The sequence below is a fragment of the Alligator mississippiensis genome, chromosome 5 (assembly GCF_030867095.1).
Source record: "Alligator mississippiensis isolate rAllMis1 chromosome 5, rAllMis1, whole genome shotgun sequence".
NCBI classification, from domain to species: domain Eukaryota; kingdom Metazoa; phylum Chordata; order Crocodylia; family Alligatoridae; genus Alligator; species Alligator mississippiensis.
Genome location: NC_081828.1, coordinates 76,359,411 through 76,382,325, shown reverse-complemented (window position 1 = coordinate 76,382,325; position 22,915 = coordinate 76,359,411). Strand labels below are relative to the sequence as shown.

General features: G+C 49.6%; 1 protein-coding gene across 7 annotated transcripts; it reads left to right on the top strand.

Moving 5' to 3' along the window:
* The first annotated feature begins 817 nt into the window (after window positions 1-817).
* Window positions 818-9,101, top strand: LOC102574317 (zinc finger protein 391). 7 transcript variants are annotated; one of them, XM_059728504.1, is made up of 4 exons: window positions 818-1,023; window positions 1,298-2,220; window positions 3,517-3,613; window positions 6,916-9,101. In XM_059728504.1, exons 2-4 carry the CDS (start codon window positions 1,492-1,494, stop codon window positions 7,779-7,781), a joined length of 1,692 nt encoding a protein of 563 aa, XP_059584487.1. In that variant the 5' UTR covers window positions 818-1,023; window positions 1,298-1,491; the 3' UTR covers window positions 7,782-9,101. The 7 variants fall into 7 exon arrangements, with proteins under 7 accessions (XP_059584487.1, XP_059584486.1, XP_059584485.1 ...); XM_059728503.1 differs by having other exon boundaries at window positions 6,913-9,101; XM_059728502.1 differs by having other exon boundaries at window positions 3,517-3,697.
* Window positions 9,102-22,915: the final 13,814 nt, after the last annotated feature.

Sequence of the window (22,915 nt, the reverse complement as noted above, 5' to 3'; positions counted from 1 at the left end):
GGACCACTGGCCCAAGATCCTTTAAAACAGCAAATAGGCCTAAGTCATGCAGTGGCAGAGAGCTGTTGCTCAAAGGGAGTGAACCTTGCTTCTGCCAATGTAGCCTGTGATCATCACTATTCAGACAGATGAGACTTTAGGCTGGAGCTATCTGAAATGCAGATTATGCATTTGTGTAGGCCCAGGTTTTCAAGCTGTCAGTGACCTGCCCTCTGTATTATTTCTCATTCCCCCATCTCATACCTGCAAAAGAGGCGGGAAGTATTTTTTATACCTTCTTCCATGTTGCTGATAGGCATGTTAAATAGAGTAGGGCCAAAAATCCTGCTTGGTAAGTGTTCCTGGAGGACAGTTTTGTCTGCAGGAACAAAACCAGAACAAGGAAACACTCTTTCATAACACATTTTAAAAGACAGACCACCCCCCTCCCTGGTGCCTGTTTCAGATGCCTTTCTATCTCTTTAAGGGATGGTGTGGTGACTGTGCTGAAGTCTTTGCCTGACTTCAGAAGGGTGGGGGCAGGGAGCTGCTGTGCATGAACAGCAGCATTTGAAAAAAAAAAAAAAAAGGCATGAAGCAAGGGGAAAAGGTGAAAATCTCAGTGTCTGGGCACCCGGCTGAACCCTGCTTGCTAAGAAAGCTTGTACTGAGAACAGGATTAGCCAGAGCAAGCACCACCCATGTTATCCTGGCTGGATTCCCCATGCTGACTGGGGGAGGTGTAGAAGGCGGGACGAGTTAACCCTTCACATGCCCCCAACTCAGGCAAGCACTTGCTCAGCTCATGAGGCTGGCCTGGGAGGCTGGGGTTGCTTCAGGAAGGGTTAAAACGGCCTCTCCAGCTGACTGACAGGGATGAGGACCAGTCCTTGCCGAGCAGAAGGGAGATTAACCATGCAGTCGCCAGGGGGGAGTTCCTGTCTCTCTGGGAAGGAAGCGGCTGCATTTCTTTGTGTTGGGGAGACTTTCCAAGCCCACCTATTCCCAGCCCCCCGCCCCTGAGAAAAATAGGGGTAGGCACGGGTGAGTTGGTGATGGGAGGGCTGTACGTGGGAGCGGAGTTGGGGGGCTAGGGTTAAAGGTCAGGGAAGGCCTTTGGGCTGGATGGGAAAGGAATGCGGGAGAGGGAGAGAGGGAAGCAATTCACAGGGGGTCAGGGAAGCGGTGCTGACGAGGCAGGAAGCAGAGGTTACAGGTCAGATGTCTGGATGAATCTGGGCTGGGTCTCTCTTCTACTGCCTAGTTGTTGTCTTCTCTCTCATTATGCAGTATAATTGGATTCAGTGTTTCGCTGCAGATCCCAGGAGGCTGGACGTTTCCAGGAGGAATGACGGACAGATGCAGGTTGGAGAACTAGAGTACTATATAGAGCACTGTATAGGATAAGGGCAGCCCCCACAGCCGAGGACAGCTGCAGAGCCTGGAGGCCAGCAAGCCCTCAGTGGCCAGACCCAGGCTTTATTTTAGCAGGTGCTGCCAACACAAGAGGAAATGGAAATAACGGATTCAGCTGAACTAGAACCAGGGAAGGAATTGGAACAAGCAGCCAAAGATCCTGTTGTAGCAGCATCCATCTCACTCACTCCCCAGTGGTCCCGGACAAGACTCCACCAGGTCAGGACTGAACTGCAACAGGAAGGGGTGTCCCAGCATTTGGGAGCCCAGAAGGTGCTACGAACTCCTGCTACTCCAGATCCTGCTGGGGCAAATCCACTACTGCCAGAGCTTGCACCTGAGGATGACATCGAGGTTTATCTGGCCTCCTTTGAGCAAGTGGCTGAAGCCTACAAGTGGCCCAGAAGAGAGTGGGTAGCCCGACTCATGCCAGCTCTCACAGGAAAAGCCCAACAGGCCGTGAGCAGTCTGAATGCCAGAGATGCTCGAGATTATGGCAAGGTGAGGGCAGCCATCCTGCGAGGGTGCAACATCAGCACAGAGATGCAACGTTTGCGCTTCCGGCAGTTCCGCTACCAAGATGCCAAAGGGCCCCGAGAAGTTTACTGCCACCTGCGGGAGCTCTCCCATCGGTGGCTGAAGCCAGAGATCCGCACCAAGGAGCAGATCATGGAGCTGCTGATCTTGGAACAATTTCTGACCATCCTACCAGAGGAAATCCAGAGCTGGATCTGGGTGCGTCACCCAGAGACCTGCGCACAGGCAGTGTCCCTGGCCGAGAATTTCCAGCTGGGACAGCGAGAGGTTGGGATGTGGGAGCAGCAGGTGAGAGCATATGCAGAGGGATGTTCAAGAGGACTGCCCTTTTAGGCTCTGTAAGGAATTTGACCCACTATGTTTAGGTTCTGGGTGAGCACAGAGGATGCTATAAAGACAGAGAGAGCCTGGCTCTGTGCAAACCTGCTTTCAGAGATGGCAGTTCAAGTGCTCTGGGTGTGTGGAGCTCTTCTGGTTGCCCAACCATTGGGATTTCCTCAGTGCACTGCTCTGTGAGCTGTGCCCTGCAGGCACTGCTGTTCTTATTGCTGAAAAATGTCACTGCCTTCTCTGTATGAAAGGTCACTCAGAACCATTTGGCAACTCGCTTGCGCATGTGGGGAAGATGAGGACAGTTTGATGACTTACTAGTATCTAGACTGATAAAGAACCCTTGTGAATATGTTGATAGCAAAATTGGTAACTGGTTTTAAATATGCTCTTACAAAAGTTTTCCTATTCTGTGATTCATGCCACAGACCTGAAATGAGAGACAGAGAAGGGGTAGTTTCTAATCACAGCAAATGACCTAATCTTGCCCAGGGACAAATACCCATCTTTGTTCCACAATAAAGGCTCAGCCTACGTTTTGTGCCCAGGGATTTTTCAAAGCAGATATTAACTGTGCCCAAGAATTTTCAGTGGATGCTCAGAATTTAACAGACATGCCTGCTAGGTCCATGTTGCTGTATGCTAATGAAAGCCCACGTGCAAATTAGTGACCATTCTCAAAAGAGGCTATCATCAATCAGTTACTGGAGTTTGTGGAGAAGTAGAGGTGTCAGAGCTCCTAAAACTTTTGCCTTTATTATATCCCCGGAAGATGAAGTGCTGAGTTAGCACAATCTCTCCCCATCTCATTCACAATGACATTGGTAATTGTTGGCAATACACACAGTGTCTTAAGAAAGATTTTCTATTGCTGAGATTTCCTGAAGGCCTGTGTGGGAACTGCTGATTCCTATGGATATTGGTGGGTCTTGTGACCCCATGAGTCCACTAGGTTCAAAGGTAGTAGGAAGATTCATATCTGTAGCATTTTTGAAAGATGCCATGGATGTTGACTACAACATTGACCCTCAATGACAGGGGCAGGCCGCAGTTCTTGGGGTTGAACTCTTTGGCTTATCAGAGAGAAAAATAGCTTCAGGAATGAGCCCACTCATCTGTGTCCTGTGCTTTCAAGCCCTACTGAGCATGAAGGTAGAGCTCCCTGCTAATATAGATCTATTAGATATGGCTCTCCTTCATGATTCTGAGGATTTGGCTCAACAGGGAACTACTTGTTTTGGTTTTTTTCCTCAGGTCACTGTGCGTGTGAAGGTTGAGGAAGTGACTCCAGAGGAGATGGAGACCCCTGAAGCATTATGGGAATCTCAGAGTCCCCAGTTCACTCCTGAAGGTGAATCTCAGGATGAGGAAGGACAAAGCAAGTACAGGTTGTCCTGTGCTCCAGCAGATGAGACCCAAACTCTACAGGAAACTGGTAATAAGCCAACAGTGGGGCTAAGGGGCTGCTTATCTCACTGAAAAGAGTGTGGAGGGCTCAGCAGGGCTAGGAAGGAGACTGTTCCCAAAGCTGAATATGCAGGTGAGAACAGAGGGAACTGGATGGCTAAAAGGATTTTCTGTGAGAAATGGAGCTACCATTCCATAGTTAGAAGACAGCAGGAAATATGCCCAAGAAATGGGGAGGCCAATCACAAGGAGTTGGCTCTTACAGGTCTCAGAGGAGCCTTAGGAGACTGCACTGGAGGATGTGTCTGATTGGAAAGCTCACGGGTAGAACTGAGGTCTCAGCACACAAGCCTACTTGGAGGCTGGTATCTCATACGTACATTATTGATCTACAAAAGGAGGACTGTGGACTGTATTCTCAGCTCCAGTCCAGTGGCCCCTTCTTTTTACCTGTTTTGCATTTCCTGCTCAGTACTGTGCCTCAGGACCCTTGGGCTTCTCTATATCCGGGCCACTTCCCCCCTCCATCCTTTAATTGGTAGTTGTAGTGGGGAACACCAAATTAAACCCAAACCCTTTCATGGGTGGTTTGGGTACGAATATAATTTTCTTCATTCTTTGGAGGGGAGTTCAAGGGAATCTGACCCTGACATGTCTCCTCAGCACAGAAGCAGGAGGTCTTTTTCCACTTCCAGCAAATGGTAAGTAAGAATAAGGAGAAGAATCATCAGAAGAAATAGCCAGAGACAGCGGAAACTCCTGAAACATTATCAAGGAGACCCAAGGGAAACATGTACCAGGCCTGGGACTAAATAGAACATCCCCACAGCTGCAGTTCAGCTTTGGAGCAGCCCCTCTGGGGGTGGCAGTAATGGGAACTGTAGAGTAGTGAGGGCTGAAGTGTGTTTAGCCCCTGGGTTTACGCTGCTCAGGGACTCTTTGAACATGCTATACGGTGGGCATGTTCACATTTGCAGCAAAGTCCTGCCCAACTTAGTTATTTCTAAGTTGGCTTGTAATATACCTGGTAACTTTCCCAGCTCTGCCTATAGTTCCTGCTGCTGTTTCACCTACAGCACATAAGATTAAGGAGAAGTTTCCCTTTTCCTTTGCTCTTTGTATCAGCCCCTGCTCCAGCTGCACATCTTCCCACTGAGCCATCCTTTGTGGAGTTTCCATCTTCTTGATCCTTCAGCAGGTTCCTGCAACAAGTTGGTCTTTGATTCTCTCTGGCACAAATATTTCATGCATCACCAAGCCTTTCTTCCACAGACCCTCAAACAGGTCTCTTCTATCAAATAGCAATTTACCTAAGAACACAAAAAGTGCCTTACTGGGTTAGAACAATGTGCCATCTAGCCCAGTACTTCATCTCCAACAATGGTAAAAATTAGATGTTTTAGACAGAGAATATATGATTAAGACGCATCTCAAACAACTGATCCCCTGTCATCAGCCACCATTGGTTTAGGAATGTCAAAGGACACATCCCTGATTGTTTTAGTTAATAACACCTGATGGACCTGTCCCCCATTAATTTTAGTCCCTTTTTTAACACAGTTATACAATCTACCTCCACAACCTGGTATCCACAGGCAGCCACCACAGCACTAAGTGCTTTGCAAGGAGCTGCCACTTCTGAGTACAGTGATTATAACGTTCTGGACTCCTTCCGTATTTTTCTTAGCAGACGTGTTTAGATGTTCCTGCCAGATCTAGTGTAGCTGTTAAGTCCCACCCAAGAGAGGTTTTAGTTATGAAAGGTACCACATAACTGTGACGTTCCCAACACTTCTCAAGCAGGTGTCTGTCAGATGTAGGACAATCATTTTCATTCTCATATGTCCAGGGAAGCAACCTGGGTACGGCCAAATGACTAAAATGCTGTTTTTGTTCCAGATGGCCTTACATTCTTGCCCCTACTAGGACACACAGAGCTGTGTGGCTATTCTAGTGCTTCTCTACCAGCCTCACTACTTCTCACGAGTTGAGCTAAATGCCTCTTTCCCAGTCTCAGCATGTGCAGATCTCCCTTAGGTGTGATGAAGGATTTCCACTGCGTCCTCGCACCTTTGACTTAGCCCTACATCTCACAGACACTCTCCAAGGGACACCAATCAGGACCTGACCTAATGCTGACAACTCTCTCAGCATCCAAAGTCAGGATGTCCTTTATTTTTTTAGCCTAGTCAGTCAATCACCTCTCAGATGTGGCAGGTTCCAGGACCTGAGCCATGAGGGGTGAGTTTGGTCTGCTTGGCTGTACCTCTCATGGCTAGCACCATGTCCTTGCCCACCATTTTCACATCATGTCTACAGACCTTCAGTGTAGGGTGACCACGTGTCCTGTTTTTTCTAGAACAGTTCCATTATAAACACCAGTCTTAGACTTTTGTCTGGTTTTTAGCAGGTTGCCTGGGACAGTAGTTTAAAATGAGGCTGTCCTGGTGAAAACAAGTGATTCTCCTATGCACAAATACTCAGTTGAGATGAGCTTGAAGACAGCTGAGCTTCCTGGACAGTTATGGGAAGGAGCAGTGTCCCATTATGAAACCAGGGAAATATGATCATCTTACCTCAGTATCCTCCTTCAGATTTTAGGTTGTCTTGGTAATAGGAACATGGCAGTTAGAATCCATTCTCTATGTGATTTCAATATTGCATTGTGGGACTGAGCATGTGCTGTAGGCACTGACGTAAGCTATACTTATACATCAGTTCTGCCTGGAGAATGAGATCTAGCATTGTAGAGATGTCGTAGTGATGGTTAGGACATCCCAGGTTGAATACACCATCTGTGGGCAGAACTAATGTTGAATAGAAGGGTCCCCACAGCCTCATCTTGCTGCAGCATAAATTAGAGAAAAATATCCGACTCCCCTGGCATAATTCAGGAGAAGAGCTCATACACTGTTAATACCTTACATATATTTGAGTAGAAAACAGAGGGTACATAGTTGACACCTACTAAAACAGCAGACAGCAGTTCTGAGGGACTGAACAAGGTAGCAAAGAGTTTGGTTAGCAGAGTCTTCAGAAAAGAAAACTGGAGACTTGAAAGGAGAAAAAAAATAAGTCTCTAGTGACACCCCCGTTCCCTAATTTTGCCTGTATGAGACTTCTTCCAGGGGTATCCCTGATGGAGAGCCTGTAAAGTTGCATAGGACAGACCTCACTGCCAAGATATGAGCAATTTCCTTTTGCAACAACATATGAAACAGACTTTTTCCCCCTCCCAACCAGCAGGTTCTGGGATCCTGAGCAGTGCTGAAGAGCAGGCCAGTTGGCAAAGGCAAGAAAACCTGGATCTTCCCAGAACAATACATGGTGGAATGGGAGAGAATGTTGTCCCAAGACCTGAACCAGGAGAAGAACACAAGAGACAGAAGGGATTTCCAGCAAAGAATGAAGATCTCCCAAGGGCATTTCCACAGCTCCCAGCTCAAGAAACACCAGGGACTGTAAGGGACCTTAAAAGCCATGACGGTGGTGTTCACAGGACAGAGAAACCACACAGATGCAGGGACTGTGGGGAAAGGTTCTGGGAGAAGCAGGAACTTGTGACTCATGGCAGACTCCATGAGAAGGACAGACCCTACCCATGTGTTGAATGTGGTAAGAGCTTCAACAGGCTCACGCACCTCAAGACACACCAGCGGACCCACACTGGTGTGAAACCCTACTCCTGCAGTGAGTGTGGTAAAAGGTTTGGCCACCTCTCAACACTGACCACGCATCAACGACTCCACACGGGGGAGAGACCCTACTCCTGCAGGGAGTGCGGGAAAACCTTCACAAACCCCTCAGATCTCAACAAGCACCAGCGCTCCCACACAGGTGAACGGCCCTATCCATGCGCTGCTTGTGGGAAGCGCTTCAGCCAGCAATCCAACCTGACCATGCACCAACGATCCCACACAGAGGAGCGCCCATATCCTTGCACTGCCTGTGGGAAGAGCTTCAAGTACCTGGCCGATCTCACTGTGCATGAGCGCTCCCACACCGGGGAGCGGCCCTTCCCCTGCCCAGAGTGTGGGAAGGGCTTTAGCAACAAGTCATCTCTTGCCCGGCACTTGAGAATCCATGCCAGGGCTGCAGCCAGAAACAAGTGAGACCCTCCCAACCACACCCCGGCCCTGGTTGTATGTATATAACCATTGGAAGCAGAGTGCCTGAGGTAAATCAGCACCCCCCGTGTACCCGAGTCCAGTTATGTGGTTTCCTCACAAACTCTGTTGGGGATCCAACCTCAAGAGAACAAAGAGAGGCTTCTTCATCTCATTCTTCTAAGGAGTCCTAGTACCTGAAACTCCACCTCTAACTGGTCCCTTACCTGCTTTAATTAATGATGCGGCAGCCTCTCTCTCCTTTGCAGCCACATGAACTTCAATCTACTTGCTCTGGTTCCCTGCAGCCCTCTCTGGCAATGCTCGAGACTAGGGCTCCCTGCATTTCTACTGCTTCTGAATATGGAACATTTCTTTGACCATGTGTTTGCCATAAGCCTGAGAGTGCTTGCGCTACAGGCAATACCACAAAGCCAGGGAGAAAGATTCCTTCCACAGACTGGGATGTTTCAGGACTTACCAGTACCAAGGGGAGAAAGTGTAAAAGAAATCCTCAAAACTTACTGCTAAGGTCACGCCCTAAGAGACAGCCCACAGAGGCTCCAGGGACCATAGCTCAAAGGGAACATCCTTGGCCACATCTAGGTCCCTGTCCTGCCACCAACTGGCTCTGCCTCAGTGATCCAGCAGAGTCTTCATCTTCACAGCTCTAGCCATCACTTTCACAGCCCTTTGACATCACTTCTCAGCTGTTGCCTGTGTAACCATAGTCACAGTTTGCCACATTGACTCTCTCTTTTCCACTCTCCAGAGTGGCTCTTCCTGCTGACTCCTGATCTTGAACTATGCATTTATGTTCCCCATGTAGATAATCTTTTGTATTTATACATTGCCTCCATTGGTTTTCTACTCCTGACCTGTTCACTGTCATGTTAATGGTTTATTATTATTATTATTTTTCCCCTGCCCTATCTCTCTAATGTTTTGTCCATGCTGCCCAGCTGCTCAGCTGTCCATCAGTACAACCACCAACTCATTTCTTTGTCTGAGAGTCTGATCACATAACCTTGATCATGCAAGAAGCTCCCCTGCATGCAAGATCAGGGCCTTAATTTTTAATAACGGACCTACCTCATCTGCAGATTTTCTGATATTTTATTTGAATTACTGTTCACTTGACTCAACTGAATAGTTCTTATTATCAGTTAGTTAATTCACTACCAAGTCATTTGACATTATCTAACCTGCTTTATGATGTCCCTTAATTAGCCGCTCTTTGTCATGCACACTTGTCATTTTTGTTTTTCCCTCTCTGCAATGCTGCCTCTCCCCGCCAAGTGCTGTAATGACACTTTTATGAATCTCCTTGCGTGTCTTTGTTTTCTGTCTCTGGGTAAGGAGAAGGGGCAGAAGCTAGGATGTGATGGTGGTGAAAAGGTACCTAGCAGGAGCAGTTGAGATGTACATTGGGCCACTTGGTTACACTGGGAGCAAAGGTGCAGTCTGATTTGGATCCAGTAAATGTTAACTGGGTCACCTCATCTCAACTACTTGAGGTGCAGGTGAGGGTAATGAGAACAACACAAGGCCTGTAAAGACTCTCCTGTGAAAAGAGACTGAAAAGACTGACATTTTTTCTTTAGAAAAGATAGTTAAGAGGCCACAAAATAAAAGAACTAAAGAAGGCAGATCAGGAAGTCTTTGCTTCTCCTAGTTCATAGTACAAATAGCAAATTGAAAACTAATAAATATTCCCCCACTCCTCTCCTCCCTTGCACAGAAATTAAGCTGTAGAACTCATTGCCACAGGGAATCACTGAAAACAAACTTAAAGATTTCCTAGATTTCATAGACATTAGGGCTGGAAGGGACCTTGGAAGATCATCAAGTCCAGCCCCATGCCAGAAGGGCAGGAAGTCAGCTGGGGTCATAGGATCCCAGCAAGATAAGCATCCAATTTTCTCTTGAAGGTATTCAATGTAGGTGCTTCAACCACCTCCGATGGCAGGCTATTCCAGAACTTAGGGGCTCGGACAGTAAAGAAATTCTTCCTCATGTCCAGCCTGAAATGGTCTTGCAGTAGTTTATAACCGTTTGGCCTCGTCATCCCTTGGGGTGCTCTGGTGAACAAACGTTCCCCTAGATACTGGTGGTCACCCGATAAACTTATAGGTGGCCATCAGATCACCCCTGAGCCTGCGCTTTTCCAGGCTAAAGAGCCCCATAGCTCTCAGCCTGTCGTCCTAAGGTCTGTTTTCCTGACCTCTGATCATACGTGTGGCTCTTCTCTGGACTCTCTCAAGCTTCTCCACATCCTTTTTGACTTGTGGGGCCCAAAACTGGACTCAGTACTCCAGCTGCAGCCTCACCAAGGCCGAGTACAATGGGAGAATGACATCCTGCGATTTGCTTGAGAAGCATCTATGGATGCAAGCCAGCATTTTGGTCGCTTTACTAGCCGCAGCATCGCATTGAAAGCTCATGTTCATCTTGTGGTTAATGATGACCCCCAAGTCTCTTTCTTCCCTAGTGCTAGCCAATATAGCACTGTCAAGTCGATAAGGATGCTGCAGGTTTTTCCTCGGAAGGTGGAGAACCTTGCATTTTTCAGTGTTAAACACCATCAGGTTCTCGTCTGCCCATTTGCTGAGCATGTCCAGGTCAGCCTGGATCGCCCTTCTGTCCTCAGGTGTGGATGCTTTGCCCCAAAGTTTGGAGTCATCAGCAAACTTGGCCAGTCCGCTTCTGACTCCAGTGTTCACATCATTAATGAAGATGTTGAACAGTATGGGTCCAAGGACAGAGCCTTGGGGGACCCCAGTGGTCACAGGACACCATGATGAGTGACTTCTATCAATTACTACCCTCTGGGTCCAACTCTGGAACCAATTTTCCAGCCAGTGGATCGTGGAGGACCCAAGGCGACAATTGGCTAGTTTCTTCAAGAGGTGATCATGGGAAACCAGATCGAATGCTTTTTTTGAAGTCAAGATATATGACATCAATCTCTTCTCCCTTGTCCAGGTGATAGGTCACCTGGTCGTAGAAGGAAATGAGATTGGTCAAGCAAGACCTACCCGCAACAAACCTGTGCTGGCTATCCCTCAGGATGTTGGCGTCGGCCAGTCCATTAAGGATGGCCTCTTTAATAAACTTTTCTAAGACCTTCCCCAGGATAGAGGTCAGGCTGATGGGCCTATAGTTTGCTGGATCCAGTTTCCTCCCTTTTCTTAGAGACATCCAAACAATAATGGAATATTTATATGGGTATCTTTATATCCAGTTTTATTTACTAATGCCAACTAAGTTTAGAAAGGGATTTAAAATTCATGCTTCAGGTTTAACCAGTCTATCTACTACAGATCAAACTGAGCCATAGTGAGGAGAGGATGCAGAGAGAATCACACCAACTACTTGCAGGGATCTTGCATCATCCTCTGAAACAGCTGGTGCTAGTCACTGCCAGACAAGAATCTGAAGTATATGGGCCTTGTGTTTGTTCCAGTTCCTATGATTTTATTACTCCATCCTCCCTGTCATAAAACCCTCCCCTTGCCACCTTATTTCCAGCACAAGGTCTACAGCATCGGTATATGGGGCCTAACACCTACAAAGAATTTTAAACTATTAGAGAAATTACACTGGAGAGTGAAAAACAGGTGTAACTCAACCTGAAATGTAAAGGTAAATAGTAGGATGGCTACAATTTGTGGAGACCATGCTGAAAGGGCAAGTGTATTTACATTCACAAAGTGCCTGGAAGAGTTGTTCACACTTGAAAACAGGCACCCTTTCATTCCTGGGCAGAGATTGCACAAGTTGTCTGCTATGCCAGAGAAGCAAAAAACACACCTGGAATTTCAGGATGTGGCTCTTTTCCTGTAGCCCAGGACTTTATGATTTGCCAAAAGAGAAGAAAAGAGGCTCCAAATTAGGAACTGTAGCATACTACAGATATTTCGTAGGTATTTTGTAAGGAATGATGGAGACAAAAGTAGAGGATGAGATGGGACCAAGCCTACTTCAGATGTTGCTATCTGTATCACCTCGTGTACATTCCTGATCTTAGAGTGTGGAACTGAGCCAAGAGAGGAGACTCTCTAGTATTTGTACTCCCACTGCCAGAGACCAAAAATCCCAGGGAAGAGAAGACGGATAGCAGAAAGCAAGGGGTTGAAGCTACCTACAAGAGAAACAGCCAGGCAGACTGGTCTTATTGAAAAGGCACTGGAATTTTATGTTGTCAGGGGGGAAATAGAAGGTACTTGAAATGAGAGAAACTGTAAGCCTCAAGCCTAGCTCTACAATCCATTCAACAGGACTGGCTGGAGTGAAGGTGGAAGGAATATGTTAGTATACAGGTCACCGGTGTATCCTGAGAACAACACCCTTTGCTGGGAGAATTCACAAAGGCAAGGCTGGCTATGCCAAAGAGCTTCAGGGAACAAATGCTTTAAACATTGGGTATTTACTAGTTCTTGGGCAGGGCATAGATGGGGCCGTGAGGACCTGAATCTTTTCACTCTCTTCTCCACTGAAATTAAATACACCTCTGATTTAAAAAACAAACAAACCACAAGCTCACATCATATTCCCTTGAGCCATTATGGTGAGCTGCCTAGCCCCAAGTGACTGCACATTCCAGGGTCATAATTCAAGCTGAAATGCACAGCCCTACCCACTCTGCAACTTGAGGAAAAGGGAGGTCATCTCACTCTTCCAACTCATTGATGCCAGGAATCATGAGTTTGTGCAAAACATAAAAACAGCATGCCTAATATTAAACTTGTGATATAATTAAAAATTTGGCAAGTCTGCAATGGTACCTCACCCTTCTGTCATATCCCTTTGAGAAAGAATCATGGAAGGCAAGAGCTCCTTCCAGGAGCTGGCTGGGGGGAGGGCAATGTCCCGACTGAAGAAAACAGTTCCTACTGGATATGGTACTGAGAAGCGTCAGGAGATAGCAGGGAAGCAGTTGTTTCATTGTGGGAAGCCAAGCAACCGTTTACATTCTCTTCATATGCCTAGCACCTTTTGTGCTGCCAAATGAGACACCTGTCCTTCCTGTGACCCATAACACAAGCAACTCCCAACATCTTTTCAACAACCTCCTGTTCTCAGTCAGCACAGAACTTTTCCTCTCCAGACCCACAACCTGTAACTCTAGTTCCCTATTCCCATTCAAAAACAAAAACTCTATCCTGCTGATAAGAATTGTCAGGCTAAATGTCCACATATCTCATTTTTCTCTCTGACAGATTCTTGAGAGAACAAGTATAAGAAACAGAGTAGACTGATCCATCCCCTCCCAATACCTACGAGTAGGTTTTACCTCTAAGTATTGGGTTTAACGGTTTCTGATAGCACTATCCTCAACAAATGCAACTAATTCTTTTGCTATATTACTGATCTCCACAACCATCCTGTGGCCTGAAGTCTGATGTATTGATTGTGTAGTTCACATGTTAGAAGACCTAAATAGTTCCTTACTCACTTTTTAAACCATTTCTCTTAGACTAAAAACAATGTTTGATTTGGATGTGACTACTTTGTCCTACAGCTATCCCCAGACATTCCAGATGGAGGAGCCCATCTTTCCACATTAAGCACCTGTGATGCATCCAAATTAACTCTAAATTCATTGCCAATTAAGCCTCCTGTGTAAGTGACTGCCACACACCTGTTTTGATTAGTCAAATCTCAGACTAATCAACTCTAGATTAAACCAGTTGTCTTGGTTTCAGCCTTAGAGACTTATATTATCTTCTATTGCGGCCATCTCTCTTCCAAGCTGAAGCAACCTGGTCTTTTCAGTACCCCCGCCCCCCCCACCAGACACCCCTCCACACTCCTGACCATCCTTGTGGACCTTTGCTTCACTGCTCTGGTGCATCCTTTTTGTGGGGGAAGGGGCAACTAAACCTCCCAAAGTATTTGAGATAGGGTACACATTTTTTAAAATTATTCTTTGAATAACAACATAAGGTTTTCGGTTTTGTTTGCAACGCCTATCCGAAGGACTCCTGGCAGTCTCTCTGCCCTTCCGACGGCTGCTGTGCATTTGGCCCATCTTTTGAGGATATGGCCAGCAGTAGCTCCGGGGCTGCCTTCCTGAGGGGTGCCGGCTGGCCCTGGCCAGGAGTCTCCTCCTTTGGGGCTTATCCCCCTAAACCCTCACGGGCCACACTGCCCGCTGGTTCTGTCCTGCAGGACTCATAGATGTTAGGGTCAAAAGGGACCTCAGTAGGTCATCGAGCCCGACCCCTTTCCTGGGCAGAAAAGAGCGGCGAGGTCAAACGACCCCAGCCGGGGCTCTCCTTATACCTCCCGCGCCCCCGTCTCCTAGATTTGGACTCCACTCCCCGGGAAGATCCGGAGTCACCCGCGGGGACGGGGCCGCCGCGCTGCTGCTTCCAGCCTGGCTCAGAGCAGTGAAGCCCTGCCCGCCTCCCCGCCATCTTCCGCCTCGCAGCGCGTGAAGCGCCAGGGAGGAAGCCTCCCCCGGGCGCGGAGGCTGCGGCTCCCGCCGACAGCGCGCGGAGCCGCGTGCAGGCGTTAAACAACCGACCCACTCCGCTGTGCCGGCCGAGGCAACGCCTGGCCCCGCCGGGTCTGTGCAACCCCCAACAGCCTCAGCGACAAACGCCGCAAGTCCCACTACCCGGCACGGACACACTGCCTCTTCCGCGCATGCGCGGGAGCCGTTGCGGTGACTAGCAGGCGGCGGGTTTGTTTTCTCGCCCGACAAAGGCGGGGCCGGAGACGAATAGAACGCGCCCCTGTGGGGCAACGATTGGCCCGTGTCCCCTGTCACTCAGGACCTGGGGGCTGGAAGGAACGGAGCTGCCCGCCCCTAGCGGGGATTGGTCTTGTTCCCTGTCATTCAGGGAGCCGCCTGGCCGGGCCGGTTAACCCGTTCGGTGCTGCCCGCCCAGGCGCTCTGCGTTGCGCGCGGCACGGCGGCCACGTGGGGCGGGGTGCGGTTTCCCCCTCCGGGCGGGAGGCGCAAGGTGGGGTGGCGCCCTGTGCCGGATGAAGGGAGGGTCGGCACCTCTGTTCCGTGGGTTCAGAAGCAGCCCCGCCGGCCAGCGGGTAGCAGCAGCAGAGCCGGGAGCTGTGGTTGGGTGCCCCATGTCTGGGTGCTTCCGCTGCCCAAGGCTAGCATCCAGTTGGCAACTGCTTCCACTACCCTGGGCCCGTCGCTATGCTGCAAAGACAAGAATGGTTCCCTAAACCCTGCAGATGACGACATCGAGGCAGGAGCTGCTCTGTGCACAGTCCCTCTGCCCAACCAAGGCTACCAGGCCCCTGAGACTTACTCCTGTTCCTCCAGTTGCCAGCCCTGTCCTGGTGTGTCAGGAGATAACCTGCCAGGCTACCCTGGCTATGACTCCTTGCTGACTGATGTGCCCTAGATACCGATGCCCAGGCAAGGGGGCACCATAGTTTCCAGCTGTATGCTGTGCTTCCTTCATGTGCTGTGCTTCCTTTGCTCAGGCCTCATGAAAGACATGGTTGGAGTGGCCAGCCCCTATGTCATCCTGGGTCATAGGCGGCCAGGTCGGGGTTACTTCATGGTCAGAAGAAGCAGCTGAGGTCCGAGGGGAACATGCCAAGTTGGAGTGTAGGAAAGCCAGAAGATATGTCTGGAGAATTAAGTCAGAGATCCAGAGGTGAAACCTGCACATGGGATAAAGTCTAGTGAAATAGCAGATCAGAGTTGGGGGCGATAAGGGGAACTGGAAGAGGCTGGAGGACCCCACACAACTTCTGTGTGGGTCTTTGCAGGCTCAAAGATCACAGGAGTGGATGAAGTCTCGGGCTGTTTCATGCATATGTGGCCATCGAAAGTATCAGGCAACCAATCAGTAGGTTGTGTCTATTCCAGGGTGGCCTGCTAACAGTGAGTCATGGCTTGCACAAAGTAATGTCAGTCTGGCCAGACCTGGGGGCACATAGATCCTGCCCTGTATGAATAAGACCCCCGCCTGCACCTTGAGATGCTCTCAAGAGAGGGCAGCTTGCTCCCTGGAAGGGAATTTCCTCTTGGGCAGTGGCTTGAAACAAGGTTAACAGGTCTATTCATCATGTGGCACTGATGACATTGTGAGGCCTCAGAATAGGACTGGGTTCAGCTGGCGCCTGCATGGGATTGATATCATATTCCATCTTTTGGGATAGGGCATCTGCTTTTCTGTTCCTGGACCAAGCTGGTATGTTATTTGAAAGTCAAAACAGGAGAAAAAAAATGCCCAGCGCAGAGTCTGATTGACAGTTTTTGTCTTATGGAACTACTTTAAGTCAGGAGTGGGCAATAATTTCAGCTGGAGTTCCACTTAAAGACTTTTGGTGAGCTGTTAAGGTCTGCAAGGGTAGCCCAACCGCTTGACAGTTGTCCTGCCTCCTGGTCGCTATCTTGGGACCAGAAATCCCACTCCCTAACCCTGGACCTTTGCCACTGGAAGTCCCTCCTCTTGCTTCCAGCAGTTCTCCTTTGCAAGGGGGGCAGGAAGGGGGTATTTGACATCTTGGAACCAGAAAAAATAAATAAATTATATACTAAAATCAAACATTACTATATTTTATTTCAAAAACTATTGTTCTCCTGATTTGTGTGTGTTTGCATAGTGTATATAGGGGCAATTGCATAATAGCTCAAAATAAGTGTTACTCTTGAATATTGTGTATGGGAGTGTGTGTAGGAGGGAAATGTGTGGGGGTGGGTGTGTGGGTTGTGGTGGGGTGTGGGATGCGGGTATGTGTGTGTGGAGGTGTGTGGGGTTTTTGTGGGGGTGTGAGCGTGGGGGGAGGGTGTGACTGGGTGTGTATAGAGTGTGGGAGAAGTTGTGTGTGTGGTGTGCTGTGGGTGTGGGTATAGTGAGGTGTGTGTGGGAGCCACCTCCCCATGGCACATAGCCCCTGCTGCTGGTGGCAGCAGCAGCAGCTGGTGGACCTCCAGAGCACTCATGGCTTGTGGCAGGCAGAGCCCCTTGGCAGCACGTGGTTCCAGCTGAATCCTGTGAGCTGCATGTGGTGGCAGGGAGCAGGGCTCCCTGTGGTTCATGTGTAGCTCCTGGGACTCAGAGCCATGCACAGCCAGGGGGAGTCCCACATGATGAAGCCAGTGGCCTGGCCCCACTTTCTGCTGCCACGTGCAGCCCTGGGACTTGGCTGGGGTGGCAGGAAGTGGGTCTGAGCTGGCCTGGCTCCATCGTGTGGGGCTCCTTGCCGCTCCTGGCCAGGTCCTGGGTGTCCCAGCCACCAGCGGAGGGTTCGGGATTGAGAGTGTGGTCGGGGGTAGAAAGGTAAGAAAGGTTTATTGACTTAACAAACACACAACTACATGTAAATAATAAGACCACAATGACAGACAATAACAATTTGCATCGTCAACTTATCGACAGTCCCCTCTGATGCCTGATGTACAACAAGTTCCTTTTCTGCAAAGCTCAGCGAAGTCAGGCATCCCCAATCAGCGCTGTCCAAGGGATACTGGGAAGAACACTGGTATTCAGTCCTCAGGCTCCTCAAGATCCACGGGCCCACCGAAACCAGGTCAGCAGCTAACTTTAAATTAGTAGCTTCCCTCACAGAGTTGCATATCCCTTCTAATGATTTCTGGATGTGCTAGCCAATTTATAACTTCTGATCTATGCTGATAACGTACAGCTATTCAGATTTCTCCCACTACAATTCTTCTTGGGACTGACCAATAGCAGTACAAGCCTTTGCATTCTTCTGATAAGGTTAATTTTAACTACGCCACAAGGCCTAACTTACTACTTCTACAAGGCTTTGCTAAATTTATTAGGCCTCACTACATACAAGGCCTCATTACTCTTTAACTTTAATTAGGCTCTTAGCAGCAACAAACAGCTTATAATACATGAACAAATAATAAGAAACACCTGGTTTAATTTTCACAGTGTTCAGCAAGCACCTTAGACACAATTTTCAGCTGTCACACTGGGAGCTGCATGTGACAGCAGGGAAGGGGCCCAGGCTGCCAGATCCATCGCACAGGGCTCCCACTGGTGGTGTGCAGCTCCAGGTGAGTCTTGGGAGCTGCACATGAGCAGTGGGGAGCCCTGCACTCTGGATGACACTGACCCCATGCTCCAACTGCCCTACCCCACAAGCCCTGGCCCTGGCGCAGGTCCCATGCTCCTACCCAGCTGCAGCTTCCCCTCTGCATGCTGCTGCTTCCCTAACTGCTGCCCAGAGTGCTGCAGTACGGACAGGAGGAGGAGCAGCTGCAGGCTAGGGGAGCCAAGTAGTTCCCTGGGTAGCCGCAGCAGTGGCAGCAACCCTGCTCAGAAGCTGTGCACGCTAGGCAAGGCCCTCCCATGGACAAGGGTGGGAGTGAGCATGCTGCCCTGGTGGGAATGGGTGGGTCTTGGCCCTATGCAGAGCACAGCAAGGGCAGCCATGGGCCAGGTCAGATTCAATTAATTGGTGGGCACCTGCCCACCGGCTGAATGAAATTGCCTGGCAGGCTGGATGCAGTCCATGGGCCATATTTTGCCCAAACCTGCTCTAGGCAGTAGGTAGAGGAGACTTTGCCAAGATCACACCATAGGGTGTTCTTGGTGTTTGCGGGGGGATGGGAGCGTTCTTTTCTTTAAGGTCGTGGGTATGGATCTGAAAGAAATACTTCGGGTGTCGCTTTGGTGGGTTGCCTGAAAATGCAGGGGACTGGACTTGATGGATGAGGAGGCCCTTCCAACTGCCATGTCACTGAGGGCATCTGTAAAAGAGCAGGGAGCTGAGTTCTCTGCCATTAGTGAAAATTATTGCTGGGTAGGAGGACAGTTATCTTGCACCAGGCATTTTTTAAGACAGTTATCATGCACCAGGCATTTTTTAGATCTGTGTGAGACACAGTGTCAGGTGCTTTTGAAAGTGCATGTCACAGCACAAAAAGGTATGCGTATACATGCCTGGAGTATGTAATGAGCTACTTGAGGGGTAGCAGGATCCTCACAGGTCTCCTTACCAACTGCTGCAGGGCCAGGTGTGACTCTCTGAGATGCCTCCTTTAACACACGTGTAGCCAAAAGCAGAATTGTACCAAGACATGCCATGTGTATTGGAGAGAATGAACCTGTGACAGCCTCTTTGCAGGGCCGCAATGCTTCATGTTCTACTGGAAGATGCTCAGGTTACTATAGCGGTGTGGTACGAGGGCCCACACAGACCATCGCTCACACCAGTTTGATGCCTTGAACCGTTGTATCATTGACAATCATGGCTCCTGGCTGAATTAATGCTCTTTCCACCTCTCCCCCTTTGCCCTTCCTAGGTAGTTTGTCATAAGAGGCTATTTTCCCCATGGTGTCCACACTGACAGTGGCAGTGTAAAACTGGGACCTTGTAGGACCAATGACCTCATCAGGGAAATCAAGATTGCCCTGGAGGACAGCTACTACAGCAAGTGCCAGGGCATATGTGGCATCTCCCAGACCTATACCGCATCCAGACTTCCTCACTGCCATTCATCTCTTGCCTACCTGCCAAAGCCGCCTATTCCCTGGGAATGATACTTTGCCATGTGCAGTGAGCCTTCATGCACAACTCAGCCCACGCAGGGGACAGGGATAAACATGTCATGTCATGTTCAGGTTGCCTAGCCATGTTAGAGATACCCAGAGGGGATGGCAGGGGGAGGATGGCTGGGCAAAACTCAGGGGCACTGCCACATAGCTATGCCAGATAGGATTGGTGAAACAAGGAGGCAGAGCTCTATCTGGTTGGGGGGGGGGGGAAGGGCAGGGGGTGTAACAGGGGACCCTAACCCTGTTACTCAGCCAAGGCTGAGAGCGAGAGAGAAAGAAGGACAGAGGCAGGGGCCAGGAAGGTAGAGGAAGAGGACTTGCAGCCATGAGCCAGAACCCTGTCCATTTAAGAAACTGCAGCCCTGGGCATGAAGGCTGTCAGTTAATTGAAAGAGGAGAATTCACTGTGAAAAAGGAGGGGAAGGCAAGCAATGGCTGAGGGAAAAGAGCTGTAAATGAAAAAGGGCAGTGTTGGCACAATGACAAGTGGGCATAAAATGGCCATGAGCAAAGGCAGGGAGGAGCCTTGCTGTGGGGAGGGGGGTGCACAAAGTCCTAGCTCGTGTTAAGCTGGAGCTTGGTTGGTTATGTACCAGATATTGCAGGGGTTGGAAGAGAGCCTCAGGAGGGCCCTGCCAGTCCCGCATCCTTGAGGTTGGGGGGAGTAGAGACCTCACTTGCCAGTGCTGGGAGGAGAATTGCCATGGGTGTAGCCTGGGCTGGCCCTGTTCACACCCTGCTGGGTGACAGAGGAGGTGCAGGAAGCAGACCAGGCTCACAGGGGCCAGCAGGGGTATGGGATTAGGGGCCACTCCAATCCACTATGTCTACTCTGCCCTCGCAAGCCAGAGGTTTTCAAAAGATAAGCACCTGGCACGGATAGTAGGTAAGCTGGCTCCGCGAAGAAGCGACGGGTCAGGCTGATGACAACGGAGGCGGCACTGTACTGATACCTGACTAAACAGCAGGGGTCCCCGACAACCCGCTTTGACCAATGTGTCCTGTGTCAGGAGTACTCTGTGGCAATGCAGGAACCTTCTGATGTACAGAGACACAGAACTCAAGGAAACAGACCGTGTTTAAATGTTTCTGAGCGAACGTCAGTCCTATTATCAGAAAGCAGTGGGAGACGATGGAGAAGATGCAGCCACCCCACCTGGAAATGGGACACTTGGCACAGGCTGTTCAAAGACCCCCTGGGAGGGGAAGTGGACAAGAAGAATGAAAAGGACAACAATGCAACTGGACCCAAAGACAGCGAGGAAGACAGCAACAGGATCAGCAGCAGCGGAAGTGACATCGACATCGACAAGGACAGAAAATGAACTGAGAATGTAAACCTCAACTTGGGGGCTGGACTAAGGGACTGTGATTGGGTTAGGGCAGGGGTGTCCAACCTTTTTGAATGTGGGGCCGGATCATGAACTTTTTATCACCCAGTGGGCTGGTGAGCCATATTCAAAGACCTCACAGGAAGCGGTATCACATCAGAAAGTGATGTCACATGACCTTTGACACCAATGAAGTTGCAGGAAGTGACAATGATATGGGTCTGGAAATGTGGTTTAAAATCCAAAATAAAAACAATATAAAAGCAACAATGAAATAATACCAAACACTTGACTAAAATAAACACTTTCGCTTCCACTCACTTCTCAATGAATGAAAGAAGCATAATGCAAGTTGACAGATCAAATGTGGTAAAGATATCAGCTAGAGTGGAAACTAATCAAAGCAACAAAATATGGGCATTTTTTAGAATAATCTTCAAGAAGATTTACTTTTATTGCATTAATAACTTGTAACACATCTTTAATAAGTAGTAACAAGTTGAACCCCCAATCCCCCACAAAGAGAAACAGAAGCAAACACAATCCAAACACTGGACAGTATTTTTACAAAGATTTTTACCTGTTGCTTAGGGGGGAGAAGTGTAGCTGCCTTCCTCCCACCTGCGTGCCCTTGCCCTGCTTCTTGGGAACAGTAGCGAGCAGACAGCAGCAGCACCAGCTGGGCTGATGATGCAAAGAACTTCTAGTGCTGCTGTGGCTATTTTTTTTTTATTCCTCCTGAGAATGAGCGGGGGGGGTTTGGGTTGTGAATCTCCCCCTCTCCCCCTCACCTCTCTCTCAAGCCTACCTGGAGGACACAGGGCCATGTGCCAACAGGTAAATCAGGCAGCAGGGAGCTCCCTAGCAGGTGGCTGGGGAAGGGGAGGGTGGGGGAAGCGTGGTGCAGATGAGGAATCAGGTATGGCAGAGCTGGTGGGGAAAGGAAACTCCTGCCTGCTGCTGCTGCCGCTTCCGTATTCCGCAGTGGTTGCTCATCCTGGGAATCAGGTGACAAGAGCTGGCAGCAGCCTTCTGTCCCAGCCCAGAAGCTTGCTCCTTCCCCGCCCCCACGGCTCAGCTGGGCACGGCCGCAGCTGCAGCCGGGCACGGAGCGGAGTGGGGCAGGGAGAGCTGCTGCCACATGCAGAAGCCCCAGTCAGGGCTCCTCCTCGTCCTCCTAGCTGCAGCCTCCTTGGGATGTGCGGAAAAGGCGCTCTCCGCTCCGACGCTGCCTGCCTTGCTGCCCCAGTGGCTGCATGTGCCCGTGCCACCCCCCGCTACTGCCTCAGCCCCACGCGGCTCCACCGCTGAGCCCTGGCCCTGGCCCCACACTGGTGCCTCTGCCTGTCAAGGATGCCCGGTAAGTTGTCCAGGCACCAGGGAGCGTGTGCGCCCGGGTCCTGCCATGGGACACTGCTCGCTGCGGGCTGCGTGGGAACCTTGTCCCTTCTCCAGTGCTTCAGCAGCCATTCGGAAGCTGCTGAGGGGCTGGGGGAGGGACAAGGGGTGGGAATGAAAGTAAACAGTGTTTACTTTTGTTTCCTGTCACAACACCTCGGGCCTTAGAAAACGGCTCGGCGGGCCGCATGGTGGACAAGCCAGGGTTAGGGAAAGGGCAGCAGGTGCGTGCGCAGGGGAGCAGGTGCATTTACTGTACTGGGTGCACAGTTTCTTAATGTGGTTTAAGGTGTGTGATGGAAAGTTTATGCTAGATGATGTATATATAACTCTCTCTCTATAAATATATATATTTTAAAAAAACCAAGCAAAACAAATACAAAAACAACCCGGCGCTGACAGTGCTATACCACTAGAAGGACATCCTGTGTGTGGGCTGCTGACTGGTGCCCCCCCCAACACACATCTAACAAGCCCAGTATTGAACAGGTACTACCCTCTGGACCTTCGGGCAAGCAACAGGCTCAGGGTTTGGGGGAAAGAAAGGGGAACACAGCACTGCATCCAAGGCCTGGGGAGTTACATTGGTTGTGGCTGGTAAGGCATACCCCAAGCTGGGAAGAGCAGTCACCCACCACCTAGTTAGAGGATCCTGTATGAAGCAGCCCTTAGGATGAAAGAAAACAAGATAGAAAACTTAGCAGAGAAGGGAGGTTGGGAATGGGATTGTTTAGATCACATAGCACGACAGCAGAAGAGCCACTAGGGAGGCATCTTAGTGCTAGACTGTGCTGTGATCTGCATGGAGCTGACAGCCAGCCATGGCCTATTTCCGGGTCAGGTGAAAGGAGGAAGAGCTGTTTCTGGAATCACACACAGCACTGCCCCCAAG

What these genes read in the sequence shown, in the direction of transcription:
- LOC102574317 (XM_059728501.1), top strand. Translation starts at nt 1,492, where the DNA reads ATGGAAATAACGGATTCAGCTGAACTAGAACCAGGGAAGGAATTGGAA. An exon ending in TTGGGATGTGGGAGCAGCAG is followed by an intron (nt 2,221 to 3,516) that starts GTGAGAGCATAT and finishes TTTTTTCCTCAG; the next exon opens with GTCACTGTGCGTGTGAAGGT. An exon ending in CCAAACTCTACAGGAAACTG is followed by an intron (nt 3,698 to 6,912) that starts GTAATAAGCCAA and finishes CCTCCCAACCAG; the next exon opens with CAGGTTCTGGGATCCTGAGC.